The 27,510-nt window shown below is 34.3% G+C and overlaps 1 protein-coding gene across 2 annotated transcripts in view; it reads right to left on the bottom strand.

The window, feature by feature from the left end:
- Positions 1-403: 403 nt before the first annotated feature.
- Positions 404-27,510, bottom strand: part of LOC111503675 (kelch-like protein 5) — a 40,984-nt gene continuing 13,877 nt past the window's right edge. For both annotated transcript variants that reach the window (XM_023158037.2, XM_074173045.1), the window contains exons 4-8: positions 17,349-17,580; positions 14,274-14,529; positions 14,021-14,215; positions 2,088-2,398; positions 404-1,250 (exon numbers count right to left, since the gene is read on the bottom strand). In XM_023158037.2, coding sequence (XP_023013805.2) covers positions 1,015-1,250; positions 2,088-2,398; positions 14,021-14,215; positions 14,274-14,529; positions 17,349-17,580 — 1,230 coding nt within the window. In that variant the 3' untranslated portion in view covers positions 404-1,014. The remainder of the gene's footprint in view (positions 1,251-2,087; positions 2,399-14,020; positions 14,216-14,273; positions 14,530-17,348; positions 17,581-27,510) is intronic.

Below are 27,510 nucleotides of genomic sequence, written 5' to 3'. Positions count from 1 at the left end.
CCAGTATATTCCTGACAGTTCACATCACTGTGGACAGCACAAGCGTGCCAAGTGAGAGCCAAAACCTCTCTTTTCCCAAATACGAATACTGTCGAGCAAACCACTTGTCAAGCTGAAAGTTTTTTGGGAAATAAGTGGTGTCTACTTGTGTCTATTTTCTATCAAGAAGTGTTGCTCATTAATATATTTGTACTATTCATGTTATTTATTGATTTGATGATTTTCCTATTCCAGTTGCAAGATTCTTTGGAAATGAATGGTGAGTACTTAGGAATTTTCGCTAATGTTGAATTTGTTGTAACTGTGTTCCAAGCTGGTTGTGGCAGTATTGTTTGTCTTTTTTTATTCTGATTGAGAAATAACTTAACTTTATTTTAACTTTCACAAGAAAGAAACATCTAAACTAGTTAAAAAAATTTATTAAAAATTTACATATCAGTTACCAATTAAGTTACATATAGTTATCACATTCTTTATGTTTACACAAAAATGTTTCTGCAAGGCTTTTAAATAAATAAACACAAAAGTAAATATCACAGAAAAAAAATTGAGATTTTATTAAAATTTCGAATTGAAAAAAACCTTACAGAAAATATATAGTAGGAATTGAATTTAAACTAGAAATATTTTTGGATAAGCTGATTTACATTTCTATTTTACAGCAAAAGAATACCACAGAAGTGGGTGTTCATGATATGTCTTGAACTAGAACTACTGGGTATCTACCTCCCTTATTTTCATTTCAACCTTCATAAGACTCGAAATACTGAAAAAAATTATAAATTTGGCCAAGGGACATTATTATCATATTTTAGTGATCTTATACTTATTTAAATACTTTAGTGAAATGTTTATGGAGCGGTATTTCACCAATGTAAAAAATCATTATTACAAACATCTAAAAATGATCTACCCTAGACAAAAAAGATTTGTGTTCATTTTTTATTATCAGTCTTGAAAGATAAATGCAATTTCACCATTTTTCAGTTCCGATGAAAAACGAAAATATTGTTATCACTCATTTAGATTGACACCATTATTTATAACAATCACACATGCACCAGCTCTACCAGTTATCAAGGGTGCTAAAGTATTCCATTCATTACTAATAGGGTCATACTGTTCAACAGTACGTAAATAGTGTCCTCCATCATATCCACCAATTGCGATAAGTTTATCTCCAAACAGACAGGAAGCGACGGCATCACGTTTACTTGATAGTGGGGCTACTGATGTCCAGCTATCTGTACCTAGAAAGTCAATTTGAGGTGAATCCGTTATTTTCAATAGTCATCAATAAAATAATAACTGCCATATTCTTCAAGGAACTGTTTGGTCCAACTCACAAACTGTCAAATATAAAATGCTTCAGGAACGCTGTTCACAAATACTTTGAAGAAAACATATTTTATTCTTTATATGAACTTTTGATGTAAGTGTATGTTCATTATAGCCTAAGAGCCCATGACAGCCAGACCTTCGTTATTTTATAAAATTCGTTAAAGTATAAATCTCAATTTTTTATATTTTCTTTGGGATAACTTTAAAAATCTCGTCATTCATTGCCAGACACTTATGACAGTTTCTATTTGCTGCCAGACACCTCTAAACTTTAATAAATTATAATTATACTTTCGTTATAATATAAAAGCAAAATTTTATATATGTTATTTGGGGACCTATAAAATATTGTTACTTCAATAGCCGGACAGTTTTAATGGTTTTTACACCTTGCCAGACACGTTGAAAGTCCGATGTAGGTGCGAGCGCGAATGGTTAGTCGATTTTTTTGTAATCATTGTGGCTTTATTACGAGGCAAGCTAATTAAAGTAACAACTTGTTCATATCTTTTTTGACACGGCCAATCTCATCAACGCATTTCCTTGAAAATGATAATAAATTTTATTGAAGTTTACAAGGAATTCACCAATTCTGAATAGATTTTGATAGATGATGCTTAGATATAATTGAAAGATTCTTCAACAGATTGATTTACATAATCTGTTTAATCTCACAAATACATTTTGATTGTTTATCAGTTCATGTATCAAATCATGACTATTATTATCAATTGAAGATGGCTTACTAGGATCGTATCGCTCAACACAGTCAAACCTCGAGGCTGCAGGATTATTGGCCGGTGCATCTTGTCCACCCATTGCATACAAGAAGCCATTTGTTACCGCAACTCCAACTCCTCCCCTTCGCCTTGATAATGCTGCAACCATAGTCCATTTATTCGTATGAGGATCATAACATTCAACAGTTCGCAAACAAGCGGCACCATCTCTACCACCTACAGCGTACAATTTACCACCTAAAACGGCTATTCCTGCAGAACAGCGCTGATTCTGCATTGGTGCAACGTATTGCCAGTTACGGGCAACTGGATCCCATCTACAACAAGAAATGTTACTATCAATAGATGTCTGTGAAAAAAATTAATAACAATTCAGATATAAATATTTTGAAATAACCTAACCTGAATTTTATTGAGTTGACCTTATTAGGAGATGATTTAGTTTCACCCAGTTGGTCGATGGAAAGAGCGTCGAGAAATTTTAGAGAAGTTTTTCTGTTGAATTATATTCATTCGTATCATATATAACAATTGTAAGAAAATAAATGACTTCTGTATTAATGTTACTGTTTGCTGATAACTTGAAATATTCAGAACCATTGAATTCAGAGTAGATTATGAAAATATTCAGAAGGACTTTTTGCAAATGATGTATAGCAATTTCAATGGATATTCATGTGTCAGAATGCAAAAATAAATCTCTCAATCATTTATTACATCAGTGTGTATATTATAATGGACAAACATCGAGACTTGTGTTGTGGTGGATGTCAAAGTGGACTTTGACATCCACCACAACACAACAACACTTTTTTCCTGAAGATGATAATAAATTTGTATATATATATATATATATATATATATATATATATATATATATATATATATATATATATATATATATACACATTCTACAGGGGAACCACCCCTGTAGAATGTGCATTTTTCAATCAATCTCAATTTTTTTTTATTGAAATATTAAGCATGAAAAACTGTATCTTGACACTAACTTTTACAATTTTAGTTTCATTTCCAAGGCACTCTATGGTTTTTTTGTTTGTCAAAAACGGCAAAAGTTTATTAGGCAATTTTTGTTTTCAAATTTGACTACACCACTGGATTCGTAGTCGTTATAAATCAAAACTGTCAAATTTTCATTAAAAAATATTTGTTAACAACGAAGTTACAACAACTTCAATTTTGGAAACAAAGTATTTGTTTGTAATTTTTATTCAGATTATAGACATATTTGAGATCTGACAACACTGTCATCACCAAGTAGAACACCAGTGAATTTGTACAGTGAAAATCCGAAGTCAACAGCTCAATGCGTTCTACAGTTATAACTCCTGAAAATATGGTAATGTGAGAGATTTGTGGTGCAAGCGTTTTGTAATAAAAATCTGACTACGCCACTGGATTTGTGGATAATATTCCCTTAAAATCATTCATTTGAGTGTAGGTTATGAGAAGTGAAAATAAAAATAAAAATTGAATAATTGAATAACAGAAAATTAAAAGTTCATTTTCAAGTTACGCAGTAGTAGACCAAGTTCAGAATCTCATGTCATGGGATCTCCCAATTGCGCTTTTACCAAATCTTGATAGAATCTTGAAGTATTAATGGTCATACTTGTAAGCTTTTTGGAAGTTTCCCAATAATAAATAATAGTACTTTTGTAACAGCGCACCTGGAAAATCACATTTTATGAGATTCTGAACTTACTCTACCTTCTTCTATAGCTGATGAAAACAAAATGTATACAAACAAGTTTCAAAGTATTTATTCAACAATTAATTGCCATTAAGAAAAAACTGATACTAAAATAAACATTGATTTAAAACTAAACATTCAAATTTTTGTGGCTTCTACCAAACCTCCATTAAGTTCAATACATTTATCGTATCTCTTCCGAATATTGTTTACACTATTTCTTATTTGTTGAACTGTAATTTCGGCACAAGCTTGTCGTATCCTTTGCATGAGTTCAGCTCGATTCGTTGGTCTTGTTCTGTATACTTTTTATGTCAGAATACCCCACAGAAAAAAGTCTAATATTGTTAGATCAGGCGATCTAGGTGGCCATTCAATTAAGTCACTACCTCGTCCTATCCAATGATTTGGAAACTGGTTATTTAGCCACTCTTTAACAATCCTCGAATTGTGCACGGAACAGCCGTCGAGCTGAAAATATAAATTTACTTGTTCCGCAAGAGGCATTTCATCTATTTCGTCCGATAATTGGTTATTTAGAAATTCCAAAAAATTTTGCCCGTTTATGTTTCCATCAAAAAAATATGGACCTATTATTCTATTTTGTACTATACCACACCAAACGTTAACTTTTTCGGAATATTGACTTTTACAATTTATGATCCAGTGCGGATTTTCCGTAGCCCAATACCGAGCATTTTGCGATGAAACTACCCCATTGGTGCTGAAAGAAGCTTCATCACTAAACATTATGCAGTTTAAAAAATTTCTTGTATTCAGGTACTCGCCTTGTGCCCACAAACAAAATTCCATACGTTTCACTTCATCACCTGCCTTTAAAGAGTGAAGAAATTTAGGTTTAAATGCTCTCATTTTGTTTTGTTTAAGACATCGTCGAATAGTCTCTCTCGGTAAGTTTAAATCCAAACTGGCGACTCGTAAACTTCTGTTTGGGTGGTTTCTAAAATAATCTAAAACAGCACCTTCGTTTAAATTTCTTCTTCGGTGATTATTTTTTAAAATATGTTTGCTGACTGCACCGGTTTCTTTAAATGTTCTTCTTCTTCTTCTTTTTCCATTAATGGCTTCAGCTGCCAGGGATATCCAGCCAGAAGTTCCAGGATCATGTTGCTACTACAGGTGGAGCCCACACTAAAGTGGATCTGAGTTGGACCCAAACCCCACTTGGTTTTGCGCTATAACAAAGTTCGACTGTAGTTTGAGGTCAGTGAACAAGCAATGTCCGTCTGCATTAGAGTGTAAGCACTAATGTGAGGTGATGCGCTATGGTTACGTGTATGGACACTACGGTTACGTGTGTGGACACTACGATCAGGTCATGATTGGCGAAGCACTGCATGCACACAAGTATTATTTCTGTCTTGATCACTACAGCTTTATGTTGGATGCAATCAGGAATTTGGATATGGTTTGTATGTTAGATGGTGATATATGTTTGAAAAATATATCGTGGAAGGTAAGAGGCTGAATGGTTGAAGGAGGGATGCTAAGAGAGGCATGCAGTATTTGTATATTATGAGAATTATTAGGGCAGGCAAAGAAATATGTAGGAGAGTCTGTATTTCCCCACATTCGCAGCGGTCGTCATCAACTATCTTAATTTTGTGGAGATGCGCTTTATTGAGGGAAAGAGTGCTCCTAATTCTGCACATATTGACGATTTCTTTACGAGAACAAGTAGCCAGATCCTTGAACCATGGAGTTTTGTAAGGTTGTGGTACGGAGGAAAAGTAAAGTTTGGCTTTGAATTGTCCGTCCTCACTATATTGATTGGTCCAGTCTATCCAAATATTATGTTTCAATAATGCTTGAAACTCTCTATAGTCTGCTTGAGGGTGATTAGAGAGTGGATGATTTCTTCCAATATTGGCTAAAGTATCGGCTATATCATTACCCTTGATGTTGGAATGACTAGGAATCCATGCCAAATGTATGCTGAATCCCTTTGCGATGGCTCTGTATATCAGTTGTCTTGTACGTAATGAAAGGTAATCACTGTTTGCCGATATAGTTGACCGGGAGATTTTTGCCAGGGCGCTTTTTGAGTCGCTAAAAATGACTGCGTGTTTGAGATCGTTGTCCACAATATATTGTATTGCTTCTTGGATGGCTGTTATTTCAGCTGAGCATATTGAAAAGAAAGAGGGTAATCGTCCAGAATGGTTTAGGTTGTGTGAAAAAACTCCAATGCCAACATTACCGCGTTCATCTTTAGATCCATCGGTGAAAAAATATGTGTGATTGGCAAATTGTTGCCGGGCGAGTCTGAGAAAATCCTGGTGGTTGTCATTCTCTTTGGAGAGGTTCATTTCATGGTGGGGAATTGGGAATATTTGACCATGTAAACTATAACGGTAACAAGGAAAATTGGGAAGCAACATAATATCTGGGATGTGGGGTATTAATCTGATATATGCAGTAAGGATGGGGGGAAGACAATTGAGCCGCCAATATGTAGGATATTGAATATATGTATCATGCAACTCCATAACGGAATGAATATTAGGATTCACGTGAGATAACAATTTAGAAATGCATCTCACTCCCAACCAATTTCGCCTGTGAGCAAGAGGCATCTCTGAGCTTTCCGATAATAGTATTGTAGTGGGTGTTGATCTCATTAAACCCAAGGCTACGCGTAATGCTTGATATTGTACTTTATCGAGCTGGTACAAAACTGTTTTTGAGCATCTGCCAAAAAATATGCTGCCGCTGTCAAGATGTGGGCGAACTAGAGCTTTATATAGTAGGATCAAGGTAGAAGGAGCGCCCCCCCACCACGTCCGACATAGAGTTCTCATTAGATTTATTCCATTTTGTGCTTTTGCACAAATCATATTAATATGTGGGCGCCATGATAACTGATGATGAAAAATTATGCCTAGGTATTTTACCTCTTGTGACCACGGAATAGGTTTGTTGTTGATGAGTATATGATAGCGGACATCGGGCATGTGTTTATTGATGAAAGAAATTGCTTGGCACTTATTGATGGAAAGAGATAGCCCATAATCTTCCAGAAAGTTATGAATTCTCTCCAGAGACACATTGAGATCATGTATAAGTTTTCGAGTATCTGTACCGACGTTTATCAATGCTAGATCATCAGCATACCCAAATAAAGATACCTGGTCTTCTACTAAATGTTTTATGGGATCGCTATAAATATTGAAAAGGATAGGACTGATTGGCGATCCTTGTGGGAGACCTCGGTTAGCAGATTCAGGCCCTATTATGCGCCCTGTGATTGGATCTTGGATGCTAATTTGTCGATTAGTAAAGATATGCCCGATCAATGTAGCGAGATCATGTGGAATTGTACACTGAGCCAATCGTTCCAACAGTTTGGGTATGAGAACGTGATCGTAAGCTGCCTTGATGTCTAGCAAGACCATTACCACGTTATTACCTGATGCTAAATTTGATGCAATGATAGAGTAAATTCCAATGAGATTCTCAGTAGTGCCTCTACCTCGTCGAAAGCCTGACTGTAGCGGATTTAGCAAATTGAGATGTTCCACGTGCCAATCCAATCTGTTTTTTATCATGAGTTCTAAAAGATTACCAGGACAAGATGTGAGGGTAATGGGTCTCCAACCCGACTCTGTCGATATATCCTTGCCAGGTTTTGGAATAAGGCAGAGTAATTGCCGTTTCCACTCCATTGGGATGGTAATGGAACCATTCAGGAGTTTGTTGAAAATATTCAGAAGACTCGCAAATCCGTTCTGCGGTAAATGCTGCAACATACTGTAAGTTATGAGATCCAGACCCGGTGCGGTGTCCCGTTTGTACCGAAGGGCGGCATGCAATTCATCTATGTTGAATGGTATACTAGGTTGGATATGAGGGTTTTCCATGGGAGTAATGCTGTAAAGGAGTGGTTGGGTTAAAGATTGGAGCATAACTTCAGCAATGTCGTTGTTTAGTGGAGGATTTCGTCGGGATGGCTGTCTGGAATTGGCAAATTTTCGAACTGAAGACCATACCCTAGAAATAGGAGTATCAGGTGAAAGTTGTATACAAAACATTTGAAAGTTTTGTTTCTTTTTCTCTCGTAACAGCTTTCTAGTGGATGCTCTTACCTTACGTACATTGATATAATTTTGCATATGAGGATGGTCTTTGTATTCTCGAAATGCGAGTTTCCTTGCTGTAATTGCTGCTGTGCAATCAGCGTCCCACCAGTGATGTTGAGGTTTTGTTCCTATAGCCGGAGATTTTTTTGGTATTGCTGAATCAGCAGCGTTTAAAACCATGGCAGCCAGATCTTCGTAAGGTATATCCCCACTATGTATTTGGTTGAGTAGCTGTTGCTCGTATCGAAACCAATCAGCTTTCTTAGTGTTGAACGTTTGCCGGTGTTGAGTTGTATTTGATTGTGAGGTTCTTGGATCATTCAGACAACATAAAAAAGGGAAATGATCACTCATTCCAGCATCAGGGAGTACGATCCAGTCTATACTGTGTGATAGTTGTGGTGAACACATGGCAATGTCGGGAGCACTTGCATTAATACCTGGAGCAGTCAGTCGTGTAGGGGTACCATCGTTTAGTATGACTAAGCCATGTTCCTCAACAAGTTCCAGCAACTGGGAACCTTGTCTGTTTGAGATGCCAGAGCCCCATGCTGGGTGTTGTGTATTCATATCCCCAATGATCAGTAGTGGTCCTGGATATGTGTTCACAAGGTTGTATGTGAAAAGTATGGGGTTTCTCTCGGAACATATATGCTAATAAGCATCATATGTTTCATTTCAATACCTACTACTTGTATATTATCATGCATCGGAATATTGCTGAAGTCGATACTGTTACAAGGGATGTGGTTTTTAATAAAAATTGCGACTCCGCCTCGTCCGTCCTCTCTGTCCGATCTTATGTGATTGAAACCCCTCAATTTGGTGCAGTAGTGTGGTTGTAGGAAAGTTTCATTGAGTGCTATAATATCCACCGCGTGATCTCGAATGTATGACACCAATAAGTCATGATTTTGGTAATAACTACGTATGTTCCAATGAAGAATCTTTAAAGCCATTAATTAACAATTGTTTATTGAGATAGGTTTTGAAATAGCGTTTTATTGGTCTCACAATCCAGCTGCTCAATAAGTGCGTCAAGTATTTGTGGTTTGGAAAAAACCTAACGTTGATATTAGTTATATGAGTGTTAGAGATCAGAGTGCCATGCACTCCCCAATCGGACGTTTCCGACAACTGATTATTTATACATAATATCAAATATAAAGCGATCGCTAAAAATATTAACTTGTGAATTATGTAATACCCTGGTAGGATATCTGTCGATTGAAGGGTATGTCCAACACAGGGGTAGAAATCCCATTCTTTAGGTTTGATCAGCCAGGGAATTAAATCCCTCAAGTGTCGCGAATCGTGGCGTAACTTGATTTTGTTGAAAAGTGTGATTTGATTCGTCTCTAATCTCAGAAGGGATGTTTGGTATCACAGAAATACTGGCAGTTCCATTGGAGGAATCTGAGGTATTAGCCCCAAGTGGGGATGTAGTTTCCAACGGAGTGGTATTGTGATAAAAGGAACTATTGTAGATTGGAGAATTTACAGGCGTATGATGTGATTGAGGAAGTAATAGGTTTCGATGAGCTACTTCGTCATATCCTGGCTTTTCTATTGAAGACGGTCTCCTGCGTTTTGTCTGTGTTGTTATTCTGGCGTAAGAGTTTTCACTGTTGTTTTTATGGGCTATAGAAGGAAAGTTATGACTGCTACGCTGGAAGGATCGTGGACCTTCTCTTCGTTTCAATGGAGGATATACTTGTGCTGCTTCATAGTAAGACATATTCTTATGTGCCATTAGTTCATTAATTAAACCCTGCCTTTCAAATTCCTTACAATTTTTCTTGTCGTTGGCTAAATGTTGTCCATCACAAAAGATGCATTTGATAGGAGCCGTACAATTACTGTTATGGTTCTCTCCGCAACGAGGACATCGTGCTGCACTTCGGCAGTTCTTGGCTGGGTGGCCAAAACGAAGGCAGTTTTGACATTGACGGATAGGCGGTATGTATGCCTCGGCTCGTGTAGAATATTTAAAAATATTTACATCATGTGGCAGTGTGTTACCTTGAAAAGTAACTAGCATAGTTGTGGATGGCACATATGATACTTCTCCATCAATTGTAATTTTCCTATTGAATCGATGAGCCTCAATGATTTTTAGGGAGGATTTACCAAATTCAATAACATCTTCTGCATCAATTGATAGGCCCACGTCTCGAATGATACCCTTAATTGTTATGAAGCGTTGAGGTATGTATGCTGCATAGCCTTTCGAAAGAATCGTTGAATTGGTTAACAATTCATTTGCATCTTGTGGATTAGAAAACTGTACTCCTATTCGGTTATTACCCTTTTTGGTAAAGCTTATTATATTTTTAATATTCGCATGGTGAAATATTTTGCCCAAATCCATGGGATGTAATGAGGTTCCTTGCTTTTTCTCAACCATAACCAAGAAAGGTCCAAAATCAGTGTTGGTGTAGGTAATTTTCCTTTGTAGCTTTCGATACAATTCATTAATTTGGGTAAGCATAGTTTGGTCATTTTTAAATTGTTCTGATAGAATACTGAGTTCGGAGTATAATTTTTCTATTGCCTGGGACTGTGCAGGGGACATTTGATGCAAGGATTTAATAAATGTTTGAGAGGAAGGGGATAGAAGATTATTTAATATTAGGTTTGTATTATCTATTGTCATGTTTGCATCTGAGGAATGGCCCCCAGGGGGACCGGGGGATTCGTCCCCCATCGACTGTTAAGACTACACAAAGCTAAGCAAGTGAAAGTTTTGCAACTTAAAGCACCAATAGAATTAATATAGAAAGTTTGACTCACTAATGTTTTGTAGGGTCGCACTCACACAAAATTAGCTTAGTGATTGATAAAAAACACCAATTTCCACACTAACTTTTAAATTCACCTCGTTTCCCACGTGGTTCTCTTTCTTTAAATGTTTTGTTAATTTTACTGATGGTGCTTCTGTCAATGGGAAGTCGATTTGGATGTCTGTGATTAAATATCCTAGCTGCTTCTCTTTCACTATGATAATTGTCCCCAGAAATTCTCACAATATCAATTCTTTCTTCTAATGATAATTGCAAAGCCATTATTAAATGCACGTAACTAACAACTATTATTTTATTTATGATTAACTGTCAAAATCACAGCCTACTGTTGATTTATTATAAAACCTTTGCATAATGAGTTCAGCTTCCTCAAATTATTGATATCTCCTCTAAAAGATTGTTTTAGCTGAGTTATGAAGAATTTACAGGGAACAATTTTTGTCCTGCTCTCTGTTTTATTATTGAATAAATGATTTCCATGCTTTAAATCAATTTGATTTTAGCGGCTATGCGGAAGAATGTACTAAGTACTGCATAACTTGAAAATTAATTTTTAATTTTCTGTTATTCTAGAATACACTTCTCGTAACCTACACTCAAATGAATGATTTTAAGGGAATATTATCCACAAATCCAGTGGCGTAGTCAGATTTTTATTACAAAACGCTTGCACCACAAATCTCTCACATTACCATATTTTCAGGAGTTATAACTGTAGAACGCATTGAGCTGTTGACTTCGGATTTTCACTGTACAAATTCACTGGTGTTCTACTTGGTGATGACAGTGTTGTCAGATCTCAAATATGTCTATAATCTGAATAAAAATTACAAACAAATACTTTGTTTCCAAAATTGAAGTTGTTGTAACTTCGTTGTTAACAAATATTTTTTAATGAAAATTTGACAGTTTTGATTTATAACGACTACGAATCCAGTGGTGTAGTCAAATTTACAGGGGTGGTTCCATTTTAAATGGGTCACACTGTATATATATATATATATATATATATATATATATATATATATATATATATATATATATATATATATATATATATATATATATATATATGGAATGATATGTATATGTGTGGGGGTAATGCAAACGAAAAATTTGAGATCTTTTTTCGAACTTTCAAATATTACTTCGACATTGCTTTTCCTCTAAAAAAGTAAAAAAAAAAACAGGCATCATATAAAAGAAAACCATGGTTAACTAAAGGTTTGCTCATTTCTGGAGAGAAATTAAAATATCTGTATACGCTAACCTTAAACGGAAATGAGGAGACCAAAGAATATTATAAAAAGTTATATAAACATCTATTAAATGTATCAAAAAAGCAATATAATAATGACATTATTGCAAACGAAAAAAATAAATTTATAACAGCCTGGACTATTATAGGATCGGGCAAAAAATCAAAAAGGAGGTTGGAACCAATTCACTTAACTATTAATAACAATATTGTACAGGCACCCCAGAATGTAGCAAATCACTTTGTTGAATATTTTAATACCATACCCACATTACTGGCTAGCAATGTTAAAGAATCATCAGAAGAACCCACACTTAGATACTTCAATCCTTCTACTTTTTCATTTAAACCAACAACAGAACCAGAAATAAATGATATAATCAAAAACCTAAAAGCCTCTCAATCTACTGGTAATGATAAAATAAGTCCCAATCTTTTAAAAAAGTGTTCGTCATTTATTTCAGGCCCACTAACTTTTGCCATCAACTGCTCGTTGGAAGAAGGTATTTACCCAGATAGCTTAAAAATTGGAAAAATAAAACCTATACATAAAAATGGAAATAAAACCCAAGTTGAAAATTACAGGCCCATCACTGTCCCCAGTGCTTTTGCAAAGGTTTATGAAAAATGGGTGTCAAATTCAGTCGTTTCATTCTTTGATCTTCATAAGCTATTCAACGTTTAAAGTATACTATTGGAGTTCCACAAGGCTCTATTTTGGGACCTCTACTTTATATAATTTATGTCAATGACTTTGAAGGAAATTTTGTAATGTATGCGGATGACACTACACTACTGGTAGACCTGGCTCACAGGGAAATTTTAAAAGCCCAGGATTTGTTTTTTAGCAATAAATTAATCTGCAATGATAAAAAATCATCCTTCCTAAGATTTAGTTATGCCCCAAATGGTCATGATCACAGTTTACTGTTAAAATCACAGCACGATTTAATGAAACAGGTGAATTCAATAAAATTTATAGGACTTACTCTCACTGAAGATTGTAAATGGAATCAACGTATTAAAAAAAAAAAATAACGCCTATGTGTTACTGTATCTATCATCTCAGTAAAATTATAGATAAGTCGGTGGTACTCATGTACTATCATGCCCAATTACACTCAACAATCTCATATAGTATTGTAGCTTGGGGCCTATCACGTGAGGCACAAAGGGTATTTATTTTACAGAAGAGAGCTGTCAGAAACATTCAGAGTGTAAATAGACGTACTAGCTGCAGAGATCTATTCAAAGTTTTAAGAATATTAACTCTCCCATGCATTTATATGTACCAGCTGTTGATTTTTGTAAAATCGGATCAGCGACCTTTTACCTTCTTAAACAAAAATAATTACGGCACAAGAAATTCAACATTGTTAGAAATACCAAATCATAGACTGGCTAGATCAGAATCAAGTCCAATCTTCATGGGTATCAGGCTATTTAACAAATTGCCGAATCATGTTAGGAAAAAGTCACTAAGAAAATTTAAACCGTTCCTAAAAAACTTTCTGATTGATAAAGCCTACTACTCCATTGAAGAGTTTATAAATGACTTATCAATATAACTGAAGAATTGAGATTGTCATATAGGGATGTTAATATATTATAATTTTACCTAGTTATAAGTTTTAATATATAATTTTACATAACTGTTCATATCCTATATATACATTTTTTTTATAAGTTCATTTATATCATATTACACTGACTTGTTCTATATCATTGAGTTATGATCCAGAAGAACCAATAAAATATTATATATATATATATATATATATATATATATATATATATATATATATATATATATATTACATAGAATTTGGTTAGTATGGACACGCCAGAGGGAGCTCTTCTATATTGAAACTCATGTTGCGATTTTGTAAACTGTTCAGTAAAAATCTCACAATGAAGTGTTACTTGAATATGATATGGATTTTCATCAAGTATCAGTAAACTATAATTTAAACTTTCTTTCCAATAAAATACATTTTTTCGTCATTGAAATGAGCCCTTATATCAAAAAGAAAAGGTTAACTGAAATGCAATAAATTTGTTACCTTTCAACAGTATTTAGATAACTCCAGCCATCATGCCCACCAACAGCATATAAGGTTCCTCCTAAAACAGCCACACCTAAACCATGTCTGTGTGTATTCATAGGAGACAATTGTGCCCAAGATCCAGTTTCCATGTCCAAACATTCCATTGTGTTGAGAGTCTTCAAGCCATCCCTACCCCCAACCACTAGTAATCTAAAGGGGATTTTTCAATATTAGTGTCATTATTCACACAAATATCTATTGAACATACTTAAAACCCATCAAAGCTATTCCAAACTGTAACCTCCTACCACTCATATGATGAGCTACGGTCCAAACATCACATCTTGGATCATAGCTTTCAATAGTAGTAGCCCCTTTGTTTTTATCCATTCCTCCCACAACCAATAATTTCCCCAATGTTGCTTTTCGAGGTCTTGTTCGAGAACACACCATCTGTGGTCTTCTTTCAGGAAGAAGATGCCACTTCATGGCATCCATGATAAGTTTTTGACAAACGGGATCACCTTAACAATTATCAGAGTGAATTAATTCAAAATAAAAACAAAATCAAATATTCAAATCTCAAATATGGTAAGATAGAAATCTGAATCTCTAGGACTCAACAAGAAACACGCTTTGAACCCATCATACTAAGAACAACCAAAAAGCAAGAGATACTTCATTTTTCTTGACGAAAACATATGAAGTTTTGGTAGATGCTTAGATCTCATTGAACTATTTCTCAAGAGCTACTAGCATTAGTTAGATATCTACGGAAGTGCAGAAGAGCCACATTTTTACATTATTGATTTTTCGGAAATCGCTACTTCAAAACTCGAAATTTATATTTTAAACCCGAAATTTCAACTTTAATTTCGAAATTTCGACTTTTAACTCGAATTTAGAATATCAAGGATTAACGAGGCTCCCTAAGGTGGTCAGTTGCAAATCCAAGCTTTAACATCGACCGCCACTGACTGTTTTACTGTCAGGGGTTCAAGGAGAATATTTTGAACATTTGCTCAAATGATTTTTTTATGTAATAGATCAAAAATAACGAGGTTGAAATTGAATGCTGTCTTTTATGCCCTTGAAATTATTACTTATCTATTGCAAAGAATGATACTAATTCATTTCTCTTCCCAATGAACATTTATTTCGAAATATCTGACATATGGAGAAGTTACAAAATTGGCCTGTTCGAAAGTTGGGTGGGGGAGACTACGTCTGCATCAAGTACCCAAAGTTTCCTCATCGAATTGAATAGTTTTTTCTACAAATTCTAAGATTATACTGCCAAGTGATCTGAATATAAATTTTACTGACACATTCAACATGCATGCTCTTATAAATCTGTTTGAAATCTGTTTTTCCGTCAACCACCTGTCGCACCCCTACGAACGACAACCCTCAGAAGTCGAAACTTGTGCGAGCTAAGGATTAACGAGGTCTTACCTTTTAACGTGTGATTCCTAACACGGGTTGGACGATAGCAAGTGAAGATCGATCGTTCAGACTAGGGCTTGAACCACCGACCAACACGGGAGTCAATTCGAGTGAGTGAACAAAGCACCCACGCCGAATCGCTTGGCTACCGACCGACCTTGGTGCTTTCAAACTAACCATGCATGTTGAATCAGATACTAGAATTGATACTAGCATTGACTATGTTTGCAGTAACATAAAATATCATGATATAAAGTGTTCAGTTTCATCAGCTGGTCTGTCTGATCACGAGGTAGTACATTGTATAATTAATAATATAATATACTAACAAATCGTGAAAATGAAAAATTCAAATACGGTCGCCTTTATTCTAGATCAAACTATGAAAGGTTCTAGATGAAATTACAACAAACAAATTGGGACTTCATATTGATTTCTGATAAATCATTCAAGGTATTTTATAAGGTTCTAGTAAAAAATGTCAATTCTGCATTCCCCGTTCAGAAAAAGAAAAAGAAATTAATTGGTTGATAAAGGAAATGAAGAATTCAATTAAAAATGTTTGATGGCTACATTACATAAGAAAATATATCAACGAACATCACATATAGTAAGGAATCAAGACTGGCTGCAAATCAAATACAACTGCCGGAATCGATTTTCAATTTTCGGAACACACTTGCAGACTGGTTTAGGGATATTTGGCCACTCGTCATTGCAAGGTAATGTCAATCATCAACATATGCAGGAATTACTTCTGTGAAGAATCCTGCAATGACACCTGTCGAATATAATCCAACGCTCTTCGTGGCATTAGCCAGGGGAGTAGTTGTTTTCTGATAGGTGTCAGTCCAATAACCTACAGTATAGGTGAGTTGACACCTGAATGATTTGTTGTTTTAGATAATTTAATATCAAAGAACAATTCAACTTACAGAAAAGTCGTAAGACTTGTAAAAAACAAATAATATGAAAATCGTATCAAATATGCATGCTAGCAACAATATAAAAAAGTATTATAGACTAGTAGAAAAGTATTATAGAATAAGAAGATAACCCTGAAAGTCTCAATACATACATATTATTGTTCAATTACAAATACACTAAAAGAATTATTATTCCTTACAATCTTTTCATTAATTTGATTATTATGAATGAGAATCATGTGTTATATGGCTTTAACAGTAAAAAATTGAGAGAGATAAGAAGTATGATTACACATCAGAAATTGATTAATTGTGAAGAAAAAAATTGAAAACCCACCTCTAGATATCCTCAATTGTTTAGTAATACTAATAAATAGTTATTTCCACTCAGAAATATTTCCGTATTTTCTGAAAACTTCTTTGGTGGAACCTATGGTGATTTAACCTATCCCTTCAAATTCAGAGCTGTAATCCTTAGCCCGACATTGTCAAAAATCATTGAAAAAATTGTTAAAATAAGATTGAACAACTTCTTATGCACGTATGATATATTAAGCACCAAGCATAGAAAAAACACACAAGAAATAATATTTTCACTTTTGTATGAGATATATTGGGAAATTAAACATGGTGACGATCCGCGACGGTTTTTTGCGATTTGTCCAAAGTGGTCGACACATGGAAGATTGCTGTGGAAGGTTCATTGCTATAAAATTAAAGGAAGTGTGTACAAATGGTTCCAAATTCACTTATCACATAGGTAAAAACTAAAACAATTTCCAATGTTGCAAATATTCATCGTGGAGTTCCTCAAATATCTAACCTAAGCTCTGTTCTTTTTTTACTATATGTGAACGATTTGACAATGCTGAATATATCATATACTGCAATATACATTACAATAACTTTCGTTTTCTGACTCAGTGAATTTCTAACAAATTATATATTTTTGGTTTTGAATATTTTTTTACCTTCAGTTACAGGTTCAACCTGATCAGTCAAGAAGGCTGGCGACAAAAGTGGCAATTTAACTAATCCAAGAAGATAACCAATATGCTGGCGACGATTTTCTGGATCATGTTGGATCCAACACATTAAAGCTTGAAATATATGTTCTTCCGATGAAACATTAAGGTCATCATTACTCAATAAACTTGCCATTTGTTCTACATTCAGCTGTAGGTATTCTTGGTTTCGTATGACCTGTAACAGAATGAAGAATACAGGAAAACAGTAAAATTACTAAAATGACCAAAGTATTATTCACAGTCAAAACCACCAATAATAAAGGAAATAATAAATTCAGGGGTTCCACAGGGTTCAATCCTGGGACCACTATTGTTTGTAGCTTTTCTGAGTGACATTGAAGACACCTGTAAATTCGCAAATCAAATGATATTATATGCCGATGACACTAATATTCTGATGTCACACAATAACATTGATCAATTAACAAATTTAAGTAACAAGGCATCTAATGAAATAGAAAGGTATAGCTTTGAGAATGGCCTCAGCCTGAATGGAAAAAAAACCAATTATGTCCGGTTCTTGCCAAAAAACATGAATCCAAATTATGACCTATACTTAACCTTATCTGGTAAATCTATACAATCCATGGAAACCATCAAGTTCTTAGGTGTTACTTTGGATAGTAAGCTAACATGGGAAGCACACATAAATACTGTATGTTCGAAACTAAGCACTACATGTTATATAATAAAAAATCTGCGAGATACTGTATCAGCAGACATCTTGAGACTATGTTATTTTGGGATGGTACAGTCTACTCTCCAATATGGCGTGATATTCTGGGGGTCGTCTTGTCACTTTGAAAGGGCATTTGTATCTCAAAAAAGGATAATAAGAACGATTTGTCATGCTCATCCAACCACAACATGTAAACCTTTATTCAAGAATCTCCAAATACTAACCCTTCCATGTTTATATATTCTTGAACTGATTATGTACATAAAACGTAACCAAAAAGAAATAATGAGGAATGAAGACACTCATATGTATAATACTTGGAATAAAGAAAAACTTCGACAACCCTATTCAAGGTTATCAGTCTGTGAAAATTCACCAAAGCATATTGGTATCAAGTGTTTCAATAAAATAAGAGATTTGATAGTTGTGAATCTGAATGACATTCTATTCAAAAATAAATTGAAAAACTTTCTTCTTGAAGAAGTATTTTATAATGTTGAAGACTTTTATAATTCGTGATATCTCATAATTGTAAGACTGACTATTGTATGTACAATTTATCTGGTTTGTTTCCGATTAACAACTTATTTGTAGATTACCTTCTTTTCTTTCTTGACTAGTCTGATAAGTGTTATGTATGTGTATGTATAATGCCTTGTATAACCTTTGATTGATGAATAAATTCTATTATTATTATTATTATTGCTTATCTCCTAAAAAACATTTATTTGGATCAGTATTAACAGCTTATAGAAGCCGTTTTCAACGTGTAACTATCATGAGGAATAGCATAATGGTCAAAGAAAATTTACGGACACTTTCGCCCTTATCGAGTTATACAGGGAAAGCTAAAAATGCTGTCTTTGTACTATAATGTACTACTCAAACAAGTCACTCTAGTGTACCCATTAGAGTAAATAAAGCGGGGCCGAGTTGAAATCCACCTATGGGGAGGAGTTCAACCAAACCTCCACCCAAACATAGGACCACCGGCTCACACCCAGCCCGAGGCCGGGAAAACAGGTGTTTCTCAGGAGACGAAGACGCCCAACGTCTCGTCGAGAAAACCAAGAAAAAAGGCTGGACGTGGCTCTCTGAAAGCGAAGACGAAATTGGTCTCGTGAAAGAGATCCAATAAATCAGCAGGTGGCCTCACCTCATCATCTGAGCCTACACATCCCTCGATCCCGGGAGAGGAGGGTGGAGTTGTCCCCCATCTTCTCTCTCCTAGGGTCGAAGAGTTCTAAGTTTGCGGCAACACTTTTTAACTTCAAGTGTTTGCAGGCAAGCTTACAACATGCCAAGACCACTTCATACTTCCTTGGAAAAAACTTCAAGGATGAATTATTCGACCTTGCCTTCCTGCAGGAACCATGGACAGGAAATACAGGCCGAGTAACCGGACTGAGCAATATTCCAGGTGAGGTAATAGCATGCTCTGGGGTGAAACCCAGAGCATGTCTGATCATCAGGAAAGGTATTAACCATTTTTTGCTTACAGACTTCTGCACCCAAGACGTGGTAGCCATCCAAATTTTCATATCGGGCAAGAAGGGTAAGACGAATTTTATCGCCTGCTCCGCCTACTTTCCGGAAGATTCGGATACTGTACCTCCTCTTGCTGTTAGACGACTTATCGACTATAGCAAAAGGAACAAACTACAATTAGTAATGGGATGTGACGCCAATTCACACCATACAGCGTTGGGCAGCACGAATATAAACCGTATGGGTGAGTTACTCTTTGATTATATACTAGGGGAAGAGCTGTCTGTAATTAATGAGGGCTCGGATCCAACTTTTGTCACTAGTAATAGGCAAAAGGTATTAGACTTAACCATCAGCTCACATTCTCTGAGCAACAAGATACACCATTGGTCTGTATCTACTGAACCTTCTTGTTCAGACCATAGATATATTTTTTTCAATATTAAAACAGCTCTAAGACCAGTAGTGGAATATCGTGACTCGTTGCGGTGGAGGGTCGAATAGACCCACTCACTTTAGACCTACCTACCTACCTACTATAATGATGTAACAATAAATCTTTGATTGAACGTTTCGTTTCAACACGGCCACCATCAACTTTTTCATAACAAATACTGATAAAGCAATAATATCCCAATTCAGTGCTACACCACACTTGACACTTTTATAGCTTTTCATTTGAAATAGTGACAACAATCAAACAGAAAAACAATTTATTTTATAATAAATGTTTGGGGAAAATAAAACCAATACAGAAAATCAATTCTACGTGACAAATTACCAGTGAGGATGACAGGGTTCCATGTAAGTGAAATTTGCTTGTTTCATTAATTATAATGTGTAGGAATTTTGTGAATGATATCTGATACAATTCCATTACGAATGTTTGGAATGCAAACGAAATAGAAAGAATATTTTTCGTATAATTCAGTGTTTATATAAAAAACATTTGTTTCGAAAGTATTTTCCTTTCGTGAAATTCAATGTTTATATGAAAATGGTTTTTTCTTGCAATTTGTGCCTGAAACTTACTTCTTTGCATGTCTACACATCTTTATATAGAGTTATTTGTTTTAAATCGATTGCTTCCTTTCAATTTACATACATTAATCGAAGACTTCTTTGTTGAATGCACATAAGTTGTGTGTCCATACAATTTCTGTAGCAATTTTCTTGCATGATGGGTGTATTGCAATTACATGCATCTCTTATTTTTTTGTTCGAGATGGTTGATATCTATACTAGGTGTTGAAATAACCTAATTTTTTATGTATCCTTAGACACAAAATTTTATTAAAGGAGTAAGGTCTGGGGATCGAACTGGTCAGGCAATAGGTCCATTGATTCCAATCCATTTTATTGGGAATATTGTATCTGATTGTTCCCTTACTATTCCCGAATTATTGGGAGGGTCACCATCTTGTTGAAAATATTGTATATCACGGATAATGTTTTTAGTGTCAATTCATCTAAGTTGCCATCAAAGTCATTGGACAAAAAAATGTAGACATAATACATTTCACCATTCAGAGGCTCATCGTAAAAGAAAGGACCTAGTATGTTTGTTGCCCAAATTCCCAACCAAACATTTATCTCGAACCTTTCCTGGAAATTGATTTCTCTATGTAACTGTTTTATTCTATTATTGTAGACTTTCCAATTGTAGCTGAAGTGAAAAATATACCGTTAGAAACTAAAAATAATCCAAATAAAGAAACAATGAAAAAAGTTGACCAGAATAAAATCTTGGGCTATATCACAACCGAGAATTGGGAGGCAATATACAGATGTGAAGACCCTGATATAGCGATGAATAGGTTTCTTACTAAATTTATAAATGTAATAAAAAAGAGCACTACAACTTTCACAATGAAAAAAATTAAAAAAAAGAATGAATGGATTACAGCAGGATTAGTTAAGTCGATAAAAACAAGAGACAAACTATATAAGCTATACATCAAACAGCCAAATGACGAGAGAAAAAAAGAATATTTTGATTTCAAGAATAAACTCAACAAATTACTAAAGAAAGCAAAAAATAGTTACTATAGAAATAAAATCGAAGAGAACCGGGATTCTACGGATAACCTGTGGAAAGTAACCAAGGAAATTGTATCAAACCTAAAGCAAAAGAATGATCCAGCTATAAATAAAGTCATTGACGAAAATGGTGCTGAAGTCACCGACCCCTATGACATTGCAAATACGTTTAATATATTTTTCAGTGAAATAGGTCAACACCTTGCCCCACAACTGCACAATCGTAAGCTACGACAGAACTCCTGCTACTATGCAAATTCTATATATCTTGCATCAACTGATGTCAATGAAATCACCAAAGTTATCGGTGACCTTAAAAATAAAAAATCACCAGGACCAGATGAAATCAAGAATGAATATCTGAAATTAACAGTTGAATATATTGCAAGACCTTTGTGCCATATTTTCAATAAGTGTATGGAAAAAGGAAAATTTCCATCTGCTCTGAAGATGGGATATATTAAACCTATTTTCAAATCTGGAGATAGGCTTAATGCCTCTAACTACCGCCCGATATGCTTAACATCGTCTATAGCAAAATAATTGGAAAAAATTATAAAAATTCGATTGATGAACTATGTAAATAAACACAAAATTATTTCTCCCAAACAGTATGGATTCAGAGAAAGTATATCAACCCAGGATGCCATAGCTGATGTTATAAGTAGGATATATGAAAATGTCGATAAGAAAAAAGCATGTCTTGGAGTTTTTGTGGATCTTACAAAGGCTTTTGATACTTTGAGTCATGGGCTTTTGTTGGAAAAGTTGGAAAAAATAGGCATAAGAGGAGTTGCCCTTGATCTTTTCAGAGATTACTTGAGTAACAGAAAACAGAGAGTAAAAATTAGCGATGTAATTAGTGATGAAAAAAGAATAATTTGCGGTGTCCCACAGGGCACTGTACTTGGACCGATACTTTTTAATATTTACATAAACGAGCTCCTTAGCCTAAATACTTGTGGTTCTATAATATCGTTCGCTGATGATACTGTCATCATATATGAGGACAAAAACTGGTTGAATGTGAAAGATGCGGCAGAAAGAGACCTGAAACAGATAATAGAGTGGTTTAAAGAGAATTTGCTTACAGTAAATCTCAGTAAAACAAATGTTATCTGTTTTACATCATATGAGAAGTACTTACCCCCATATGAGTCAATAAAAATTAATAACCAAGATGTCAAACTAGTACTGTCAGTAAAGTATCTAGGTATTTTTATAGATTCGGTATTGAGATGGGATATACACATCGAAAAGTTGAAAAATAAACTCCGAGGACTAATGTTCAAGTTTTATAAATTAAGAAAAATACTTTCTGTTGCACAACTCAGGATCCTCTATTATGCACTAGTGGAATCTTTGCTGCAATATGGAATACTTGGTTGGGGTGGAGCAAACAAAACAATTGTCAAAACCCTTGAAAATGTGCAAAAACGAATCTTGAAAATAATATATCGCAAATCACTTCGATTTTCTTCTGATTCATTATATATCGAGTTACAAATTCTTGACGTCAGACAGTTGTTTTCCAAAACGGCAATATTTTTTATCCTTCAGCGTAAACAGTATACAAGTAAATTAAGTCATCCATTCAATACAAGGGCCTTAATATCGTCCGATTTTGCCATACCCAAGGCAAATAAAGCAGTAGGTCAGAAATGTTTTACGTATTTAGGACCAAAATTGTACAACATAATGCCAAATTCTCTTAAAGCGATCCATAACAAATACAGTTTGAAGAGGGAACTCAAAAAATGGATACTTTCAGAAAATAGACATATTTTCCATGAACTGATTGATTCTCTTAAATGATTCATCCCATTTTTTACAATGAGTTTTTTTTTTTTCCTTTGCTCTAGTTATTGTTCAATGTCTATGCTTTTCCGAGTAGATTGAAAATTAAGGAACCATTACTATAGTTATTCGTTTTTTTTCTTTGTATGTGTCTGTTATTACTAGAAATATTTCTACTTTTCAAAAATTAGAAAAATTATACTGAAATATGAGCAGTATTTATATTTTTAGGTAGTATTCATTGTTGCGTATTTGTATGATTAAGTATACCCATGGACAGGGTTTTCAAGAGCCTATATGGGAAAATATATTTCTGAAATATTTGTTTACAATGTAATACTTTCCATATTCTATAATCATGTAAAAACTGTTCTTTTGTAAATAAATATTATTATTATTATTATTATTAGTATTATTATTCCATCTATAATGGATGTTTCTGTTAAACCAGTGGTTCCCAAACTATGGGTCGCGACCCACTAGTGGGTCGTGGGAGCAATTTGGGTGTGTCGCGGAAACAGATTGAAAACATTTAATACTTTTGAATTGTTTTTCGTATTTTGGATAAAGGCTAAGGGAGAATATCCAGTTCTTTCGAACATAGCATTAAAAGAGCTAATGGGGTTTTCAAACACATATTTGTGTAAGAGGGCATTCTCCACTTTGGTATATTTAAATAATAAATATAGAAATAGGCTTAGTGTGAAAAGTGACCTGCGTTTAAAGATTTCAACTTTCAACCCAGATATAGAATCTCTTGTGAATCGTAAGCATCAGATCCACAAGTCACATTAATTACATAAGTCTCATTTTTTCATTTTTTGTATTTGTTTATTTTTGAGATTCTGAATTAAAAGTCTTTTTTCGTACTGTATTTTATCTTCAATTATATCATCTTTACCATTTTCTTTTACAGTTGTATTCCTCAATAGTGAATTTTCACGATTATAATAATGAAAATATTATTAGTAATAATAATTGTAGGTAATATTATTCAATGTGAGTCGCGAAAAAAATTCCATAATGAAGGTGGGTCCCCAGGCAAAAAAGTTTGGAAAACGCTGTGTTGAACCAGCCATTGTTGATGAATTTTGAATCGTCCGTCCATATTATTTTTATAGAAATATTTCCAACTTGCCTATTTCTACGACTTAACCACTTCGCAAATCGTACTCTCCTTCGTATGATGAAAGAAACGGCCTGTATAATTATGTAAAATCATAAAAAGCTGCAAATGTTATGTTTTCACATTGATTTAACTCAATATAGGTGCTTTATATATAGCGTATATGCAGCGTATTCTTTAATGGACTTTTCCACTGATATTTTGATAACATGTATAATAGTACCTCGTTTTATATTTTCAACAATATTTTTGTCAGAATTTTTTCAAAATGGACTAAAAACGATGGTCGTGATATCAGTAGCACTGATAGGCACTTGGCAACACCACATGTGAATGTACATTTCTATCACATTTAAAACATTTTTGGAAATACCTGTTGGAAATAAAGAACTATCGAACTATCTATCTATCTATCTAAAGCTTATTCGTTTTGCAGAATTTAATTTTCTTCGTCCTCCTGTATTTTGGTTGTTTTGTCTTTGTGTGCGACATTGCCAACTTGTTTTTGAGGTCGATTTTACAGTTATTTCCGAAACTAAAAATTATTTCATATTCTGAAACAAAGAGTTTATATTTGTATTTTTTAAGAGATATTTCATTGAGTGGTACTAATTGAAGAGTTACATTATATATTCATCCATGTACATTTTTCTGCATTACAAAAATCATTCAGTGCATTTCTTTAATATCCCCCCTTTATTTTTTGAACGGATCAACTCAAAAAATTGAAATTAATGCATGAATACTTTATTTTGAAGTTAAATTGACAGATGAAACTTTCAAGATGGTGACTGGGCGCCATCTGGGAAAAAAAATTAAATGGAAAGGGGGTCTTGTGACCCATCATTTTGAAGCTCCTGACGAATACTTCGCAACCCTAGAATATGAAGTCAATATCTTCACCCACTACAAAATGGCGGAACATTTAATAATTTTCTGAAAACAAACACATCAATATCGATATTTCTAGAAATATTCCTTTTTATCTGCCATATGGTAATTCCAACAACTCGATAAGGTTTGTTAAGTTATTTTTTGGTTATAAAAACGACGAAAATTGTCAGTACGACAATGAACATCATTGTTCAGTTAGAATATTCTCATTTAGTTTTCGGTTTTACTAGTAGAAAGATACCACGTCAACAATCTCTAAAATGGTCAATTCTCGACCACTGGAAGAAAAAATTGTGCAGAATTTACTATTGTACGGTGTGAAAAACATATTTTTATTCGTTTTCCTAGTTCCGGTCATATAACCTTGCATATGATATTATATTTTATATTAATTATTTACATTTTATACATTTATTTATACTTCGTATCTGTACTTAATGTTTATATCAATATATTTGTAATATTATTTATGACATTGTGTTTGTAACAAGAATTCTATTCCTAAACAATAAACATATTATCAATCAATTAATCGAAATAATGTCAACGGAAAATGACGAATTATCAACATTATTTTTCATAAAGTCAATATCAGTATCACTCACCATGTTGTGTGACGCAAGTAAAATTGAATTTGAAATTATTGGCCACATCAGTACTTGAGACTTAATTTTCACCATCGTAGATTGCCATTTGTTTATATTTGTTATCCGATTTTTGTATTTTTCAAATTGTTTGCTACATGGTTTTTGTTTTGTTAGTAGCAAAGTTTATTTTGCGATTATTGATTATGATGTTGTTATTCTTGAGTTTCTCCCTATAAGTTTTAGTTACCTGCCTACTAATATTCTTATACTCATTATTTGTTCTAGCACATTCTGAATACAGAGACACCAATTTTTTCAATTCAGCGAGGTCCTTGTTTATGGGGGCTGATGTGATGTGTTTGGACAGCTTTGAACATAAAGGTCATCGCAATTTTCGCTATCTAAAACTCTTTTGAAAGTTAAAATATTTTTTCTGAGAATTGTCTTCTATAGCTACTTTTAGACTTGGTATCATTTTCATGTACTTTATTTACTAAGAGGAATATTAATTATTTGGGCATAGTGGAATATATGGAAGTTTTTGACTGATACATTGTATTCAGCTTCAGCATTAATCAAAAAATTGTCAGGCATGTCTTTGAGGTGCAAGTTCCCCCAACAAGGGGTGCGTGATCACTACGCACATTTGAATCTGTTGGTTAAAATAAACAACCCTCCTTACGCTGGCGAATCAGATTCAACTGTAATCGGCTGGCGGAATTCAATCAGGTATATTGCTACAAGGTGGGAGTGGTGAGGTACATATTAACGCCTGTAGTGTGTACATATACGGTATTTTAAAGTTTAAATTTCTAAAATGTCAAGTACTGATACGGTTGAAGAAGCTCCTAATTTGTGCCCCTACAGTACAGCTAAAAATGTTCATTTACCCAGCCGTATCGGTCGTTCCTTAATGCGACTTTGTACAAGCAACCTTATTGGGATATCACGTGCACTATGCATGATAATGTTTTGGAGCACTCTGTTGCTTGTATAGACAGGTATAGGTATTCCAATGGACCTGCATTTCTCAACAATACTCTAAATTTCAAAAGCATTTACAATTGTTCACAATATTGTATGTTACAGAAAATATCCGCCTTGCTGCGGTGTGAGGTGTCACCCGTAGAGGTAAGGGTCCTTCTTCATGATGGCGTTTTCCTGAAGTGTATGGTTTCATGCCGAAAGGATGTATGATTCTGAGCGTACGCCGTGTCATTAATGGAACCTTTCTGATACACAAATCGATCTCAACTGTCTGTTCAAAATCTTAATGTAATTTTCCAATTTCGACGTAGGTCAAGAGTAGGTAAAATGTAGAAATTTCATGTTATCTATCATCAGAACAGATTTATCATCTAATCTGATCATCATACCAGTTTTATTTATTTTTAGTAACAAGGATATTTTTGGTACTGGTCATGTGTTGTGATCGTCCTAGTGAACGGACGTGTTTGCATCTGTTGGTATATCAAAGAAAGTGTGTATATATGT

The sequence above is a fragment of the Leptinotarsa decemlineata genome, unplaced genomic scaffold (assembly GCF_025532065.1).
Source record: "Leptinotarsa decemlineata unplaced genomic scaffold, Ldec_3_MD MMD2_tig00000199_RagTag_RagTag, whole genome shotgun sequence".
Lineage (NCBI taxonomy): Eukaryota > Metazoa > Arthropoda > Insecta > Coleoptera > Chrysomelidae > Leptinotarsa > Leptinotarsa decemlineata.
Note: the sequence above shows the minus strand (reverse complement) of the source record. Positions and strands in the feature narration are given on the sequence as shown.